Source organism: Equus asinus, chromosome 8, assembly GCF_041296235.1.
Source record: "Equus asinus isolate D_3611 breed Donkey chromosome 8, EquAss-T2T_v2, whole genome shotgun sequence".
Taxonomy (NCBI): Eukaryota; Metazoa; Chordata; class Mammalia; order Perissodactyla; family Equidae; genus Equus; species Equus asinus.
The window spans coordinates 32,621,483-32,641,025 of NC_091797.1; the positions used below are offsets into that span (position 1 = coordinate 32,621,483).

Sequence of the window (19,543 nt, forward strand, 5' to 3'; positions counted from 1 at the left end):
CTTCCTCTCACTCATTCTGCCCCAGCCAACACTTGCCTCCTCTGTTCCTTGAGCACCCCAGGCACACAGCCAGCTTTCCACTGGCTGTTCCCTCCTATAGAAACCCTCTTTCCCTGGAGATCTCACAGGCTCACTCCCTACCCACTCCAAGTCTTTGTTCCCACCTCACTGACTACACTGACCACCTGATTGAACACTGCTGCCTGCCCACACTCCATCTCCTGCACCCCTGACTGCCCCACCCGACTCTACTGCATTGTCCCATCCTCTCAGCTCCTCTAACTGACTGTAGGTTTTGTTGATTTGTTGATTTATTATCTACTGTCTCCTGCTAGAATGTAAGCTCTGTGAAGACAGGGAATCTGTTTTGTTCATAGAATAACACCTAACACATGGTCGACACCTTATAAATATCTGTGGAATGAAATGAACTAATGAATGAATAAGTGCTTCAGATACCAAGGAAGCTCAGGGAAAAAATGAGAGAAAAGATATTTTCACATTTTTGATAGTTGACTTTTTAAAACATCATAAACTCCTCATGGGATAATTATCAAGGACCCCTATCCTCATGTTACGATTTAGTGTCTCTTCTTAAATGTTTAACTACAAGTAGTTGTTAGCGAAGAATCACAATCCTTCTATAACCAGAGCCCCCACAAATAGCCATCCATTCCTGATGGAGAGAAACCAGCAGAGCTCCTGGGGTCTCCCACCAGCAAAGGGAGACACACAAAGAGTAACAGAGACACACTTACCTGCGGACCCCCCGGTGAGCAGCTGGATGAGAAGCAGGGAGGTGAGATGGCAGAGCACAGAGTGGCTGAAGCAATCCTCCATTTCCTTAGAGCTGGGGAGAGAGGTCAGGAGGCAGGGCCAGCCCAGAGTACTGGGGCCTCAGAAAAGAGAGTAGGGCTCAGGGCTGGCAATAGTCTCCAGCAGGAACAGAGCCTTTCTACTGGCTCATTATGCTAATGGAGTGGTGGGCCCCACACAACTCTGATGCCAAGAAAAGACTGAGCCAGGCTCCTTCCAGCCCTTTTGAATGCCTCTGTGGTGCTAGAGAGCCATTAGGCTTGCTTGGGAAACAACCACTCCTTCCCTTCCCACCCCAACAGCACCTGCAGCACAGCCCAACTCTGCCCAGAAAACCAGACTCTTCCCTTCTCAGCACCTGGGGCCCCATGGTGGAAACCGTCCCTCCATCTCTCCACTGTTCACACACTTCTGGTAACGCCCCAGGACAGGGGGCCCAGACTCAGGCCCCTCACCATGAAGGGCATGCCAGCTCCTGCCTGCGGTTCTGTTGCCCCATAACTATGAGCAGGGAATCACTGAGAAGCATCAGAGACAGACTACATCCTCCTCAAGGAGACCGTGGCTCCCGTCACAGGCACCCTGTCCTGCTGTTGTTTAGTTCACCTGAATCTCAATCTCACCCCAGCCCTTTCCTTCTAGAGTCCAAGGACATGGCCCTGCACACAGCAGGTGCTCAGTCGATTTCCCACTGATGAGTTAATCCTCTTCCTCTCTGTATTTGTGGAAGATTTCAGTCTCAGAGTAGAGGATCCCAGAGCAGCAGAGACTATAAAATGAGTCCTAGTCAGAAAAAAGACCTCCAAACCGCTTACTTTGGAGAAGTGAGACAGCCTATGGTTCTGGGAAGGACAGATTCTGGGGCTGACTGCTGAGTTCTCCTCCGGACGTGGCCACTCTCTGTGCTACTGCCTTAGGCAAGTTTCTTGACCTTCCCAGCCTCAGTTTCCTCATCTGCAAAGTGAGAATAGTAACAGCATCTCGATCCCAAGGTTGTATGAGAATCACATGAATTTATATTTTTAGAGTCACTACATGTTCTGGAACAGGACCTGGTCCTAGTAAGTGCTACAAAAATATTATTAAAGTAAATAAATAAAGGTGCAACCCTCACTGTGCTTGTCCTGGGTCTTCCCAGAGCCGCACTACTATCCAACATCCTCCCACCCACCCCAGTCCCACCACATTCTCAGCCTCCTCCTCACAGCCAGCTTCTCCCTGCTTTCCTCTTCTTGGCCCACAGGTGTCTTCAAAACCAACTTACCTGCTTTGAAAGGCTGAGACTTCTGGAGCATCTTTAAATCAGCAGCTTGACATGGTTCAGGGACCCCAGCAGACCCCAAATCTGCCCCCAAAGTTTGCACCTGCAATTAGCTGCTCAGAGCCCCAAACCCTGCTTCCAGATCCAATGCTGGGTGCCACAGGTTCCTCATGTCTGAGAGGCAGGTGGTTCCCAGGAGAGCAGGGAAAAGCAGAGCCTGGCAAAGGTTGCAGGGATGTCTATAGAGATCAGGCCCTGGGGCCCCCGCTAAGCGCCCCCAGACAGAAGAGTCCACCCTTCTCTGTCTCCTTCCACCACTTGAAAGTGAAACCTTGCAAAAAGCAATCCAAGCAGACTCTGCTCTGCCCTGTGGACAGCACACCCCAGTTATCAAGAAGGAAACAGCATGATCAGAGCAGCAAAAAGAGGGTAGGTACAGATACACTGAAACAACCCTGCGGGTGGCCAGAGAGAGACGCAGACTCAGTAACCATTTGTTGAACAACTGCTACACTCCAGGTGGGCTAGCTTCCAAACCACGGATGTAGGGACTATGGGTGTTACAGCCAAGACTAATACCTAGTCCTAAGTATAGGTCTGGCTGTACTGGCTGTTCAGTACTGAAATGATTCCATGTCAGTTGATAAATCACACAGGACCACGGCCCCTAGTGTAGCTGCTTTTCTTTTCTTCATCAACAGATGACCCACGAGCTCCCCACAAACTGGCAACTGAGGGGTTAACACTAGACATCAAGAGCTTTCAGTTCAGCACCAGGACCCAGGCCCTGCCCACACTGAATGGACAGTGCCCTGCAGGTTGCTAATGTTCTAATATCCCCCATGGCCTGGGTACAGCCATTCAGACCCCCTCTCTGCCAGGCTGCCATGTACACCAGGAAAGGCCTGATTCTACAGTCTCCAAAGGAAAACCACAGAGACTGGGTCTTCCTCTCCAGCCCCTCACTTCCTGTGACTTCTTCATCTCAGTAAAGGGCACCTCTGTTCACCCAGTCATATCTGGCAACAACTCGAGGGTCATTCTCCTCTCCCACTCAGTCTACTTCCAATCTACCAAAAGGTTCAAGATTTTTCTCAAATCCATATCCACAGCCAGCACCTAGTTCCAAGCCACCCTCATGTCTCACCTGGCCCAAGCATGGCCTCCTCATGGATGTCCTGCGTCACCTCCAACCTCATCTCCTCCTGTTCATTTTCCTTCCAAGGTCAGGATCCTCTCAAGTCTGCTAATGTCAACTCTCTGCCTCACCCTTTCAAGGGATTCCTCGGCTTAAACTTCTCAGTGGCTCCCAGGCCTCCAGCTTCCTCTCTGACCTCATCCCGTTCCTGTCCCAGCACTGGCCTCAGGTGAGTTCCTCCAGTTCACTGAGCTTTCCCAGCCTCGGGCCTCCTCACAAGCCACTGATGCTCCTGCTCTCTCTCTCCTCGGCCAAACTCCTCGCCATTCAGGTCTCACCTAAAGTAACCTTCCTCGGGGGGCCTCACTGACCTCCTGATCCCCATTGTGTGCCCCATACACATGCTGGTTGGGGTTTTGGTGGCACTGTGTTGTCGACCACAGTCCTGGTGTGTGTTCATCTGTGGAATGTCTGTGGACTCAAGAGGAGACACTGTGTGTCCTGTTCACTTCTGCACACCAGCCCTGATGCAACGCCCGGCACATAGTAAACACTGAACAAACCCTAGTTGAGCTCATTTGCAAAGGAGTTGCTTCAGCAGCACACTGACTACTCAGCTTTGTCCAAACTCAGAAAAGATTTTAGTCCACTGAGAAACGTGAAGAGAATAACTTGGACCTAAACAAGTCAGCCCCTGGACGGATGCAACAGCTCCACCATCTCCCCCTCTCTGTTTTTCTATCCACCCCAAACATAAATGTGTCGCGAATTACATCACCAGGCTGGAAACTTCAGGCTCAGCCACCTCTGACTGCTCCCTCAAGCCTGCCCACAGCTCTGGTCTTCACGCGTTAAGTGATTTGGGCTGGTGTCTCCCTCGCTGCACTTCTGCCAGGTGGTTGTTATTATTATCCTCATTCTACAGATGAGGCAACTAAATCTCTCAGTTTCACAACCACACACCCAACAAAAACTCTCTCAGCCTGGGGCTGGCCCCACAGCACAGTGGTTAAGCCTGGCTCGCTCCACTTGGGTGCCCAGGTTCTTGGGTTTGGATCCCTGGCACAGACCTACACACCACTCTCATCAAGCCATGCTATGGCAGTGTCCCACATACAAAATAGAGGAAGGTTGGCATGGATGTTAGCTCAAGGCTAATCTTTCTCACCAAAAAAAAAAAAAGAGAGAGAGAGAGAGGAAGATTGGCAACAGATAGCTCAGAGCAAATCTTTCTCATCAAAAAAAAAAAAAAAACCTCAGCCTGTGTTTACTCTCAGTTGTTCTAAATGACCCGTTGTATTTCTCTTGGAGCAAGGACTGACTGACCCACTGAGGCACCAGAACGCTTGGTTTCTGCCTGGAAGTCTGGTCTGAGATATTAAAACCCTGGGCAAACTCAGGACTTCTAGATATACCTGAACACATCCCAATTTGTCATCCCCAAAATGTCCATTTCTGCTAATATCCACTTAGACTCAGGAATATGTGGAAAAATCCATCCTAATCAAAAAATAACTAATGAAACAAGGACCAATATAAGCCTTCAGGTCCACCCCCTGCCCTCTACCCCCTTCTGTCACCACCAATCCCTGCCCAATGAGCAGATTTCTCAAGACAGAAGAAAGAGACAGGAGAATTTTATGAAAAGGCAGAAAGAAAAGAAACAAATTTTATTGAATACTACTAAGTACCAGGAACTGCACTACACACACTGTATTTATTCCACGTCATTCTCACAAATGCAGAGAGGAAGTAGGACACGAGCCCTGGCATCTAGTAACATTTAATCCAGGAACCTCGTAGAGGAAGGAGGGGCTAGAGCTACAAAGAGACTGCCCTCACCCACCCACCCCAGCCCAGCCCAGCCCAGCCCAGCCCAGCCCAGCACCCAGCTCCACACACTCAGAGCGAAAGAGGAGCAAGAAGGGGACCTTGGACTCAGTCAGAAATGACCCAGGATGATACGGCCAGAAAGTTTATCTCACTCCGAATGCCAGCCCTTTGATTCCATACTGGGGGAGGGGAGGGAGTGACAAAGCTCGGGGAAGACTTTCCTAAGAGCATTGGAAGGACACTGAACACACTGGCAAGAAGGACAGCAAACAGCAAACTCCACTGCTGTCCCCCAGCTCTTCAGAGTCATGTTCCAGCTTCTCTAACGATAAACACTATTCACTAGCCACAAAGGATTTTTCTTGCTCAAAATAGAAATTACCCTAATGCTAACGGGGTTAATATTTTACTTTCCTCTTAATAGACATATGATACCTCTTATCTCTTAGTTGCTTCAAGTGCTTTCAAGGCAGATAAACACCTGAGCCATAAAACAAAGGTGAATGTAACAGGAATTTGGATTTTAAAATGTGACAGTTGATGGAAAGGATTAAACCCCTTTTCTTAAAGGTGCAATCCAGTAAAACTTAATCTGTCTTGACACTGTTAAGATGAGGATTCACTGGGTTATCTTTTACTGCAGGAAAAGTTTAAGAACAGTTTTCTGCTTGTTTATTTTCTGGAAAAAAAGAAAAAGAAAAAGAAACACACACAAGGTGACGGTTTTTGTCTTGACTTAAAATTCTTCTTTCCTTTATCTAAGCAGCATGACCCTGGCTGGGGACGGAGCTCTGTCTGGCAGCCTGCTGAGCAGAGCCCCAAGGACACAGTCAGTCGGGCCATCATCCTCTTCTGAGCCTGCGATCTGCCCCTGTGGTGAGGAGAGCCCTTCCCAGTCAAGGCTGTCATCCCCACAACTGAAATATCCAACCAAAGGAGGCTCTGGGGATTCCTTAAGCCCCTCACTCGCTCCCAGGAGTGGTCAGTGCCTGTCCAGCTCCACCCAGAGGTCAGCTGCAGAGGCTGCCTGGCCGGCAGCACCCACCCCACCACCCTCTGAGTGGGCCATCCACTCTGCTTCCAAAGTCTGCGATTCCAGGGGAGGTGAGGAGGTGCCACTCCCACCCAAGCCCTGAGATATACAAAGAGAAAGGAGGGGGACACACATTCTCAAAGAAAAATTAACAAATTGTATTCACTAATAAATAAGCAAAAGATAAATAAGAGATTAAAAGGAAAGGAAGCAGACAGAGAGAATGATAGAGAAAGAAAGGAAAGAACAAGAAAGAAGGCAGGCTGGCCCCACGGCCAAGTGGCTAAGGTCACATGCTGTGCTTCACTGGCCCAGGGTTCTCTGATTCAGATGCTGGGTGTGGACCTACACACTGCTCATCAAGCCATGTTGTGGCAGCATCCCACATAGAAGAACTAGAATGACTTACAACTAGGATATACAACTACGTTCTGGGGCTTTGGGGAAGAAATAAAAAGAGGAAGATTAGCAACAGGGCCAATCTTCCTTACCAAAAAGCATACCGAAAAAAAAAGAAGGGAAGGAAGGAGTGGAGGGAGGGGATAAAAGGAAGGAGTAGTGGCATTCAGCCCTGACATTTCTGGGGATGGGACACCAGATGGACACGTCTGCCTAGAGCATCTCAAGTTCCCTAGTCACTGCAATGAGAGTGAATGAGTGCAGAGAGCGAGCACATGCACTGCCCATATGGGTGACCCAGCGAGTGACCTGGAAAGAAGTGACTTACTCTCCCAATCCCACGTAGGTCAGGTCCATCCATGGTCAAGGGTGAAACAGGAAAGTTCTGGCAGGAGAGACTTGAGTGCCAAGTTATGGGAAAGAGCCTGGAAGCCTGGCACTTTGGCCTCTGTCCCTGAGAGAATCAGAGGAGAGAAGCCTGGGCAGTAGAGGCAGGAGAGGCCCTGACTAACCCTGAAAGGCTGATTCTAACTGTCCCCAGGATGCCGGACACCCTGTTCCTTCATGTCAAGCCTTGTCTCCACAGGCTGAGCTACAGGCTGAAGCCCCGAGGCCAGGCCCCTGCTCTCTAATGACGGGCACCAATTCTCAGGCCCACTCTTCACCGCCTGCCATTTTACTCTGAACATTATGTACTTTATTTCAATGAATGTTGTGCTATAATCCTCTGAGCAAAGTATTACTTTCCTCATTTAACAGCTGAGAGACAGAGGCACAACGATATCAGGGAAGATGCCCAGGGTCACGTGGTTCTTTGGCAAACCGCGAGAGGAGCCAGGTCCACCCAAAACTCAGCTGAGCTCTAAACTGGGGGCACTAGCCCCATGGGGGCTCCAGGGACCTGGGGGCAGGAGGGGAGGCAGAAAATATATTAGAACTGTAACAAAAGCTTTAATCTTATCTTTCTTAATGTGTTATTCATGTTTGCTTTTATAATCTGCATAATGTTTGTACCTAATTGGTACCTGCACATTCCAAATACATTACTGAAAGGGGTGCATGATCCAAAAAGTTTGGAAACCCAAGCTCAAACCTCCACTTCAGAGATCCTCTCCAAAGAAGCAGGTCTCAGAGAGGGAAGCAGGACCTTCCCGCAGCAGCTGCCTGGGGGGCGCCCAGAAACAGGGGAAGACGGGTCGGGGAGGAACCTAAGAGCCAATAGAAAGGCCGTCCCGCCAAGTCTCACCAGGTTCCATGAGGCTCTGCTGCCCCCTTGTGGCCAGTACATGGCGGACTGAAAGAGCGCGTCTTGCGGGAGAACGCTGAGGGTCGGAACAGACAATGCCAACAAAGGATCTTAGAACGGTGGACGCGAGCGCAGGAAACCAGACACAAGAGACCGCACGCTGCAGGATTCCAACTTATATGAAGTTAAAGAACAGTCGGAATGAATCTGCGGTGATAGAAGTCAGCCAGGGGGTTCCCTAGCAGGCTGAAGGGGTAGTTAGGACAGGAAGGGACACGGGGTGGGGGGGGGGACAGGGAAGGGGGGGCACACTTAAGTCACGTACTTATTCACTTACCGAAGAGCTGTCTTTATTCGTATTCATTTTACAACAGAAAAATTGAGTTCCCACAGGGAAGTTGTGGGACAATGTCAGCATTTCTGTCCAACCAAGTCCCCACACCTTGGTCTCTCCCATGATGCTCCCCAATCTCACTGCTCCCCTGAGGCCTGAGAGGGTGAGCACCTTCCCCTTCATAGATCCCCCACAACACACACACACACACACACACACACACACACACACACACACAGGCACGACTGCATCCTGTCTGCAAAAGGCCCCTTGGCTTTTCTCTGCCACAACCGCCTCCCCATTTACCCCTCGTGGCGCTGGTACTGAAAGTTTCTGGACACACTCCCTGCACTCAGTTGTTCAGGGGGCACTTATTGACAGCTGGCTGCACACATCTGGGGAAGACCAACAAAATCTCTTGGGTGGGGGAGGGTGAAATGGGTGGAGGGAATCAAAAGGTACAAACCAGCAGTTATAAAATAAATAAGTGAGGGGATGTAACATTCAGCATGGTGACTATAGCTAATAATACTGTATTGCATACTTGAAAGTTGCTAGAGAGTAGATCTTAAAAGTTCTAATCACAAGAAAAACAATTGTGTAACTATGTATGGCAATGGATGTTAACTAGACTTATTATGTTGTACACCTACAACTAATATAATGTTATATGTCAATTATGCCTCAATTTAAAAATTAATTTTTTTAAAAAAAAGAAAGTCTCTTGCCCTGAGTAGCCTCACAGTCTGGCTGCCTGACAGGGCACATGGTAAGGTGGAGAAAATCATAAAGCAACATGGACAAGAAGAGCAGAACCCTCAGATACACCAGACATAAGATCCGGAGGAGACGGGGGAGAGGGGCTGCTCCTGGACAGAGCAGATGGAGAAGTCCCCTCGGTTTCCAGCTTTGACTCTCCTGGGGAAACTGCAAATTCCCTGGAACAAAGCTGAAAATGGCTGGTGGGCACCTGACCTCTCTGAGGAGCCATCTTCCTTGCCAAGAAGACACTGGCTCAGACAGCTGGAAGCAGAGCTTCAAAGGTAGAGGGGGAGTTAAAGACTAAATCCCAGGAGGGAGGGAGATGAAAACCAAGCTGAAGACCCTACAGTTTCTGCTGAGAAAGAGCACAGTCCTGAGTGAGGAGAGAATGTCGCCCACCTCAAGGGAAACTTAGTCCTTATCCAGCATCTTTGAGGGCCAGAGTGAGAAGAGAAGTATGAGAGCTGGAGGGTCCCAGAGGGAAGCAGAATTCCACTGAGATGGTTCAGCTACAGAGTTTATATGGCTGAGGGCTGGGTGAAGAGAACAGCAGGGGATTCTGAGGCAGCAGGGAGCTTTTATCCCCCTCCCCCCCACTGCCTGTCCCAGTCAAGAACAGACAGGAACCACAGGATGACACTAGTTCCAGAGAAACCCAGACACTGATAGGGAGTGAGAGAGAAATACCCCATCCCCTCTTCTTCCTCAGAAGGTCTCCACCTAGTGCCTTCCATTGGCAAAACCCAATGAGAAGCCACCAGCAAGGGGCCACCATGATTAATCCATAGAGGTCAGTCTCCTTAGTCACAAAGTAGGGCAGAGAGAACTGAGAACGGATGGAGAGAAGGGACACAGAGAGTAACACAACAAAGGACAAGGGAGGGGAAGGATTAATATGAGAATCTCCACACTGACCCCTCTCTGTCACAAGCACCTTCCAGGTTAGCCAACTACTGCTTCTACCAGATGACAACCCTCCCCCCCACAGAAATGTGGACGACAATGATATCTGGTGACAAGCCTACTGAGTGGGGAATGAGGGTACGTATAGAGGTGGGAGAGGGAGACAGGCGGCCAGGACAGCTCTGGAGTGGAACAAAACAGAGCCATTGATGTCTGCAGGCCTGAAGTCAGGGCCCAGCCCACACTGTGGGGCCAGCAGAGCCCTGCCACCATGGGTGAAGGCCCCACTCCCTGCTGCTGGCTGAGTCCCCGGGGAAACAGAGGAAGCTCCTTGGCTGGGAGGGTGGGGGCCTCCCAGCAGGTGCTAAAACAGACCTGAGATGTGGGTTCTATACAAGTCCACCCCCAGGAGCCTCCTTGCCAGGGACAGTCCCATCCACCTCTGCCACCACCACCCCTGTGACCAGAGGAGGAATGGCCTCCTTTGTCCCTTCAGTTCGTACTCAAGAGGTAGGGATTTTTAAAGAATTTTTCATATTAAATATAAAATGAAACAAATGCAATAAGGACACACAAAAGAAGTGTTTTCAGAGTACAAGACTCTTGTCCACGTCGTTCTGAAAACCAGTGGCAGCTGGCCTTGCTCCCCAGCACCAAAGCTGGGTGGGATCAGCCTCAGGACACTCCAGACCCCCTCCTTTCCCCAAATCTGCCACTCCACTGAGCTCCCAGGCTCTTCCCCATGCCCCTTGCTTCACTCAGCCCCACTGTCCTCAGGCTCTGCACTGATGGTGGGAGCAGAGGGCTCAGCGCCACAACCTTAGACTCTCTCACGGGCTCTGTGGACCCCAGAACTGCATTTCCTCTCACCTGGCTTATCCTTCAAGAGAACCTCCGCCAGCTTTCTCAGGCCTGACTCTTGGGCCCTCAGCGTCTGCATCAGGAACCCAATCACCTAGAGGGTTTTTGAAAACACACATTCCTGGACCCCACTCCCAGGGATTCTGATTCGGCAGGTCTGGGGCGGAGCCGGAGCATATGCATTTCTAACAAGTTTCCGGTGATGCTGATACTGCTGATCTGAGCATCACACTTTGGAAACCACTGCTGATCTTTGGTTCCACCTAAAGAGATTCGGATTTAACTGGTCTGGAAGTGCCCTGGGCACAAAGATGGGGGTTTTCTATATCTCATAGCCTTAGATTTTTATTCTTAGAGAGATGGAGGGCCTTTTGAAGTTTTTGATCAGGTTTATATCATTTTATTGGATTGTTTTATTTTACTTTTATTATAAAATGTTTTAAACATATACAAAAGTAGAGAGAATAGTATAATGAATGACAGTCTAATGAATGCCCACTCACGCATCTCCCGGCTTCAACCATATTTACTTCCACCCACTTCCCGCTCTCACTGGATTATTGTGAAGCAATTTCCAGATCCCATATCATTTCATCTATCAACACGTCTGTTTCCTGACATTTCATACCCCAGGAACAACAAGTCTTCCACTTCGATTCCATCTCTCAGTTTCCATTTGGAGAAGAGACTCAGAGGAGGGAAACAGGAGACCAGTAGGCAGGCTGCAACCTCCCAGAGACCCAGGCAAGACCATGGAGGGACGAGACATTCTCAGTCCTGTCTGGGCCCCACTGCTTAGACTGGATGTGGGGTATTCGAAGTAGGGATGAAAAGGGATCAGCAGATTTATTTTGAAGGCAGAAGTGACTGGATTGGCTGGTGATTTGCGTGTGTGAGAGAAAGAAAAGAGTGATTGCCAGGTATCTAGCCTAAGAATGAGATAACTGCTTTACCAGGACTGGGGGTGGGGTGGAGTAGGGGATGAGGGAGGAGCCACTGGGGCAGGGAACCAAGAGTTTGGATTTCTGACAGACCCACGTTACTGTTGATTTCCCTTTTAGACATCCTGGTGGGGAGTGGGGGAGGCAGTTGACCATTTGACAGTGGTCCCAGCTTCAAGGATGGAGAACAGCTGCGCCTCCTCCCAGATCTTCCATGGGGAATGTTCACACCACCTGCCATCACATTCATAGTTCTACTTGTTATAACTGTCTGGATCTCCCACCCAGAATGGGACCCTCTGGAGGGCAGAGCATGGGAGGCCAGAGATGCTTCAGGGCAAACTGACTTCCTAACACCCAAAGCTGGGTCAGGCTCAGAGACCCCATGAGGAAGGCAGGCCAGGCAAGGGCAACCTTTGACCCATGACTGTGCCAGGGATGCAGCCCCAGGACCTAGGGGAGTCACTCTCAGCCTCGCCTGCCATCAGCACAGCCCGAGGACTGGAGAATTTACCTCCTGTCCCAAACACCCAGGGAGGGGTGGATGGTGAGTAGACCAGGGCAGCCCAGGCAGGCAGCCCACTGCTGGTCTCACCACCTCCAGCTGCCTTCATCACACACTGCAGCCTGACCTCCCCCTGCCCACACCGTGGACCTCAGGTCCCTCTGACCCCTCACTGAGTCTGCCCTTCATCCACTTCTGGACAGCCCCCTAGACAAGTCCAGAAGCCCCAGCCAAACACCTGCTTACTTTACCCCAGTGTCACCCTCCATCCCATTACCTGCCCCCCACCTCTGCCCCTCCACATCCTAACCCTCAGCCCACCCACCCACTTGCCTCCCCTGGCCCTTTGGGCCCCAGCTTATGCCTCCAGCAACCACTTCTCCTTTCCATTCCAACCCCCCTGTGCTGCCTAAGGGCTTCCTCTTATTACTGAGAAAACACTGAAGACACAGCCAACAGACCTCTCTCCTCAGCAAGTGGTTGGTAAAGTTTGGCAAAAGAAGCAGGAAAAAAGAGAAAATATACAGATTCACAAACCCTTAGGATTCCTTGGCTTGGGGACATTTACTGTCTTATTGTTTTCTTATTTTACTTATCCTGTCATTCTTGTACTTAGAAATTTTTGGACTTAAATTTTTCTTCTTTTTTTTTTTTTAAGGAAGATTAGCCCTGAGCTAACGTCTGCCTCCAATCCTCCTCTTTTTGCTGAGGAAGACTGGCCCTGAGCTAACATCTGTGCTCATCTTCCTCTACTTTATATGCGGGACGCCTGCCACAGCATGGCTTGACAAGCGGTGCCATGTCCGCACCTGGCATCTGAACCAGTGAACCCCAGGCCGCCAAAGCGGAACATGCAAACTTAACCAGTGCGCCACCAGGCCAGCCCCTTAAATTTCTTTAATATTTTAATAGATTCCTTCCTTGTACTAGACTCCAGCACATGATTACTCTTCTCTTCCAAAAAAAATTGAATAAATAATTCCTTGTGCTATCTCTAACTTTTGCCTGTTTGTGCAATAGTTTCTAAATTTAAAATGGAGGATTGTCTGAATCAATTCCTGATCATGTACGTCCAGTAAAAATTTTAATGTCTATTTTCAGGGTTAATTGTCAATCTTTCTGGGAAAGGGATAACCAACAATGCTGCCAACCCTCTGACTATGTCCCCCCGGTATCTCTCTGTCCATCTCCCACCATCTTCATCCAGCACCCACTCACTGAGCCACACCAGACCCAGCTCCCCTACGAAGGTCTGAGTGCCCTGGGGCCAGTCTTGTGAAGGTGAAAGGGGGACAGGCACAGCTCACTGACTTAGGGAGGATGCACCCTGTGCTGTGACATGAGCCCACAGGGCTAGATCCCAGCCCTGGAGAGCCAGGCATTTCCCCAGCCCACTCCCTCCTCCCAGGCCAGGCTTTCCAGAAGGAACTACTGTGGGATCTCACATCATGAAAGGAGATCAGCGCCATCAGGAACAACGGCAAAGCTACTGTCCAAAAGCCCCAGGGACTCCTGTCTACACCTTCCATGAGTCCAGAGCAGACACTGGACTAAGAGCGTGTGATAAATTCCCACAAATATCCAAGAACCAAGAACCCAAGCAAAGGCCCTGTTGACCATAATAGTCATCTGTGGGGAGCATCCCAGGGAAGCTGGGAGATGGATGTGGGGAGAGGTGCCCCTGCAAGTCATTCTCTGAGGGGATGAGGAAGGCAATAAGCCTGAGTCACGAAACCCCAGTTCCCAGGAAATCGAAGCTTCTCTGAAGCTGGAAGGAGGTCATTCAGGAAGTATTAGGGGATACAGTCATCCTTCCACTAATAAAAAGGACAAATTCCAATAATATTTATAAAAGTTGCCGTTTCTTGATTACTTATTGTGGGCCAGACACTGTATAAACATTATCTCATGTAGTTCCCACAAATTCCTCTACGTTAGATTATTATCTTTTCTTTGCAGATAAGGAAAGTGACTGAGGCTCAGAGAGGTTAGTTAGTCTGACCAGTGTCACACAGCTAGTTAGTGGTGGGGAAGGCAAGATTTAAATCCAGTGTGTCAAACTCCCAAGCCGTGTTTTTTCCATTATATTACATTCTTCTTTCCCCCAACAAAAAATTACCCAGTGTGCCTTTTGTTGTACAAAAATGTTGTCTCCAGAGTTAGAAATACTAATGAAAGAGACCCAAGCTATTCAATAAGAACTCAAGAACTGAGGCGCTGTCTTCATCTCCATCCCTGCTCTGCCTTCATCTGCGGGCTCTTCAGCCACATGTGACCAAAGGGCCAGACAGTGGGCTCTGGGACCTGAGTCCTCCTTGGTCAGGTCGCTTCTCTCTGGGCCTCAGCAAAAAAGGGAATTAGAAATGAGACCAAGTGAGCAGTATTCAAACTGTGTTCCCCAGAATCCTAGATCCCACGGGAACCTCTCAGGGACACTCTGGGTGGCTGTGCTGTCTCAGGAGACGCCAGCTCAACTAGAGCACTGATCCTGTATCTGTTTCCTATTTGGAGATCCCAGGTATGATTTTGAGGGACAAAACTCCTCTACATTTGATAGGATGGAAAGAAAAAGTTGGAAAACTACAGGCAAGGTCGTCCCTAAGATGCCTTTCAACTCCAAAGTCCTTCAACTCCACAGGTAACTCTTATATCACCACCTCCTCTCTCTCCACCCTGACAGCACTTTTCACTTTGATTCCCTGTCAAGAGGTCACCTGGCTTCTATGAAGGATGGAGCTTTCTGCAGGAACAAAGCATTTTCATATCTTCGAATTCATTACATGAGAATTTCAATCCCGAAAGCTTTGTTCATTATACTTCACTATTATACAAAAAAAAAAAGCCGATTAACCAGAAGGATTGAGTGGGATGTCTGATTAACTGAGGATGTCCTGAGAATGTCCTGACTTTATAGGACAACTCTATGATTAATGCATTTAGGTTTTGGTGGGGGCGGGGGGGGAGGGACGGGTATTGCTTATCATAGGACGGATGATCAATTTTTGTTGAAGAAAGAATGAATGAGAGAATGAATATATGGGATTATTTCTCTGGTGGTCAAGGGGATTGCAGGGCCTCAGCTGCTTTGAAGTGCGTGCAGACATTCTACATCACCCTCAGCCACTCCTGTTGCCAGCATTTAACAGCCTTCCAGGCTCCCCCTTCCCTCCACCAGCCATTGAAGAGTTCAGCCCCTGGGTCATTGTCTTCTCCTCACCCCACTCCTACTACTATTCTTGGTGCCTTCTCTATCAACCAAGACAATCCACCCAACACCTTGGCCTCTCACCTTGACGTCTTGATCCCCTCACCTCCAGTGATGTTGTCCTTCTGTACCACAGCCACCTACTTCACAGTCATACCTTGGCCTTGTCATTACCTGGACCTGTAATCTCACCATAATCTCAGTTTTAAGTATTCCACGCTGTGCTCAGCACTTCCTGTCTTTGCAAGTCACTCTCTCCTGCCCTTCTCTCCAATTATTTTTCCACTCCCCAGACCTCCAGCCCCTCTGACCCTGACACTAAAAGATTCTGCCCCCTTTCAACCTTAGCCCACCTAGATTTCATAACCCATTATTATAATAGCTACCTTGCACACTCAACTCTCATTTCCCTCACTCTCTCCATCCCACCAGCCTGGCAAAAGCCCAGCTTTGGCTGAATCCAACTTCCCATCTACTCCATGCCTGCATCCAAGCAGCTGAAGTACTTGGATAAAAACATAGAATATTTATAATCACAAACTTCAAGTTGGTCATGAGAAGTACCCAGCATTTTCCTGGTCACTCGCTCATAAACTTTCAAAGCAATTATTTCACATTTTCTTCTTCACTACAAACCCTCCCTCCTCTTCACTTTCAGCTGATAACCAACCCTCCACTTGGGTGCTGGACCCCAGCACCTCTCACCTACTCAAGGACATTCCTCTAGCAACCCTGCCCCTCCTGCAGCATCACCTTTCCCCCTGCAGTGGATCACATCCATCAGCAAGCAAACATGTTATACTTCCTGTCTTAAAAAATAAATAAGTAAAAACCTTCTTTGAACCCAAATTGAGGTCTCTTAGTACCATTTCCACTTTAAAAAAAAAAAAACCATATAGCAGCATATGTATAAGACGACCCTAATGGCAAGAAAGCCATCAAAGACACTAGAGTCATGTCAACATGAAGTTCACACTGGCCAAATATGGGACACATTGAGCATCAATAAAAATAACCACTGAAAGGGATTAAAACACATTAAAGTTGATTTATTCATAGTAATACTAAATAAAAACTCATTGGTTACCTTTGGAGGATGCTAGAGAATGAGCTCATTATTCTGAAAAGTGGTAAATAAAGAGTAAAGAAAGGTATTGATCTGCCTTTCCTAAATAAATCTTGTTGAAATAGCTGATGAGGCATAGTTTCTCTGTATAAATAAAATAAACAAAGACATAATGATAGAATTAGAATATCACCATTTTACAGCCCCTAATAAAATAATGGATCTATGCAATGCTTATCAATGGCTGCCAACTAGAATTATCTGCCTCCTGATGGAAAAACACAGCACAACACTACCTATGATGTATCCTTGCCAAAAAATAGATCCTGACTCATATCAAGTCTTTAAATTTAACTACCAGTTTACAGAAAAAAATGAAGGAGGCAGAGGAACGCAATAAATGACACAGGGATGCAATTAGCAAAATTTAGAATGTGGAAAATTCTATAGGAAACAAGCCATTTAGTCAACAAATAAATGCCAAGAAAAGAAAGACTAAAAGAGACTTAAGCTCTCGATCTAACCACGAGGAAAACCACCAAACAAACCCCAAAAGAGAGGCATCCTACAAAACACCTAACCAGTATTCCTCAAAACTGTCAAGGTCATCAAACAATGAAAAGTCTGAGAAACAATCACAGCCAAGAAGAGCTCAAGGATACCTGACAAATATGTGTAAGGTGGGATCCTACATGGGATCCTGGTACAGATGAAGGACAGTAACTAAAAACTAAGAAAATGATAATTTATCAATATTGATTCAGTAATTAAAACACATGTACTATACTCACGTAAGATGTTAATAATAGAGAACACTGAGTGCAGGGTGCATAGGAACGCTCCATACTATCTTCTCAAGTTTTCTGTAAGACTTCTCAATTTTTCTGTTCTTAAAAATAAGGTCTATTTAAAAGAAGAAAGACTTAAGAGACATATCGACCAAACGCAATGAGTGGATCTTGTTTTAATCCTGATTCAAACAAAGGGCATATATATTTATTAGATGATTTGGTAAATTTCAACATTGGCCACATATTTTAGGTTACTAAGGAATTATTGTGAATTTTTAGACATGATAATGACACTGTGGTTATGTATTTTTAAGATTTCTTGTCTTTTAGAGATACTAAAATATTTGTGATATAAATGATATGATGTCTAGGATTTGTTCTAAAATAATCTAGGGTTGACGGGTAGGAGTAGAGATGGAATCAGAGTGGCCCTGAGTTAATGATTATTGTATCTGGATGATGGATCTATGAGGGTTTTCCACTTATGTGTAATTTGAAATTTTCTGTAATAATAAGTTTAAAAACATTTTCCCTTCACTTCATATGCCCTCCTGCTATACATCTTTTCTCTGCAACTCTTAACAGCAAAATTCTTTAAGAAAGTTTGCAATACAAAATGTCTCCACTTCCTCTCCTCTGACTCTCTTTTTTGAAACAGATCTATGGAGGCATAATTTATATACCTCATATATTTATATGAGTTAATTTAAAATTCACTCATTTTAAGTGTACAATTCAATGATTTTAGTATATTTACTGAGCTGTGAAACCATCACTATAATCTAATTTTAGAACATTTCCATCACCTCAAAAAGGTGCTCATTTGTCTTATGCCCAGCCCTAGGCAACAAAGTAATCTTTCTCTCTATATGGATTTGCCTCTTCTGAACATTTTATGTAAATAGAATCATAGAATATGTGGCCTCTTGAGTCTGATTTCTTTCACTTAACATGTTTTTGGGGTTCATTCATATTGTAGCAAACAGTATTTCATTTCTTTTTATTGCTGATAGTATTCCATTGTATGGCTATATTACATTTTGTTTATTCATTCACCAGTTGATGGTTATTTGGCTTGTTTCTGCTTTATGACTATTGTGACTAATACCGCTATGAACATTTGTGTACAAGTATTTGTATGGACATATGCTTTCATTTTTCTTGAGTAGATATCTAGAAATGGAATTGCTGAGCTATATGGTAAGTCTATGTTGGACATTTTAAGGACTTGTCAACCTGCCTTCCAGTTCCAGGACAAGATGGTATAGATGCACTTTTGATTCCTCCTGGTAAGTGCAGCTAAAACCCTGGACGTTATTTTATAAAACAAACGCAAGAAGACTCTGAAAGATGGAGAGAGGGGAGACTGACTAGGAATCTCAAGACCCAAAGAAAAACATGGTGGTAAATTCCCTAGGTTTTCTTTTTGCCTCAAATATATGAGACTGGGTGCTAGAAAAGCCAGAACCAGGACACTCTAACAGGGACACACACATATACACAAAGACCTAAAAGCTTCTAGTCAAAGGACCAAGAAAGGGACAGCCTAGCTGGACAGAAAACTTTTAGACAACAACTGCCATATTCCAGCCAAATATCAAGGAAAAAAAAACCCTACCAGCAGAGGACTACTGGGGAATCTAGACATCCAGCTTTAACAAGGTGCCCCTCCGCCTGCTGGCATGGGGTCAGAGAAGGCCAAGTGGGAAACTGAGACTTTCAGCCCTGCCTAGCGGTACCAAGTCCCCCTCTATCACAATGTCACTGGAAACCAAATGGAAGCAGTAATGATGTACTTCACTCTCTCCCAGTCAGTGTGTGTCAGCAGAGACCTAGTAGGGAGCCTGAACTCTCAACCTCACCCAGCAGCTACAAGAATGCCCCCACCCAAGTGTCAACAGAGGCCAGATGAGGAAGCTAGACTTCTGCCCCCACCTAACAATAATGATGCACTACCTACTTTTCCCCACCCGCAGAGCGTCAGAGGATTTAAATAAAATGCAGAGTCTTATAACATAACACCCAAAATGTCCAGGATACAACAGAAAATCACTTCTCATGCCACGAACCAGGAAAATCTGAAATTGAGTAAGAAAAGACAATCAACAGACACCAACGCTCAAGATGACTTCAATGTTGGAATATATGACATATGTTTAAAGCAGATAAGTATTCTAAAGTAAGTATTTAAAATGCTTCAACAAGCACATACAAACTCTCTTGAAAAAATGAAAAAACAAGTAATCTCAGCAAAGAAAAGGAAAATATAAAGAACCAAATAGAAATTTTATAGCTTAAAAATACAATAAACAAAATTTAGACCTCAGTGGGTTGGCTTAACAGCAAAATGGAGAGAACAAAGGAAAGATTCAGTGAACTTAAAGATAGATGAATAGAAATTACTAGGTCTGGACAACAGAGAGAAAATAGACCAAAAAAATGAACAGAG

General features: G+C 46.8%; 1 protein-coding gene across 4 annotated transcripts in view; it reads right to left on the bottom strand.

Moving 5' to 3' along the window:
- Positions 1 to 19,543, bottom strand: part of LOC106831012 (butyrophilin subfamily 1 member A1-like) — a 35,554-nt gene that overhangs the window by 11,177 nt on the left and 4,834 nt on the right. The window contains exons 2-3 of one of the 4 annotated variants that reach the window (XM_014840985.3): positions 1,632 to 1,770; positions 759 to 850 (exon numbers count right to left, since the gene is read on the bottom strand). In XM_014840985.3, the coding sequence (XP_014696471.2) occupies positions 759 to 840 (82 nt within the window). In that variant the 5' untranslated portion in view covers positions 841 to 850; positions 1,632 to 1,770. Of the gene's footprint in view, positions 1 to 758; positions 980 to 1,631; positions 1,771 to 19,543 lie in introns of those variants that run through there. The other 3 variants (XM_070515214.1, XM_070515215.1, XM_014840984.3) reach the window with 3 other exon arrangements.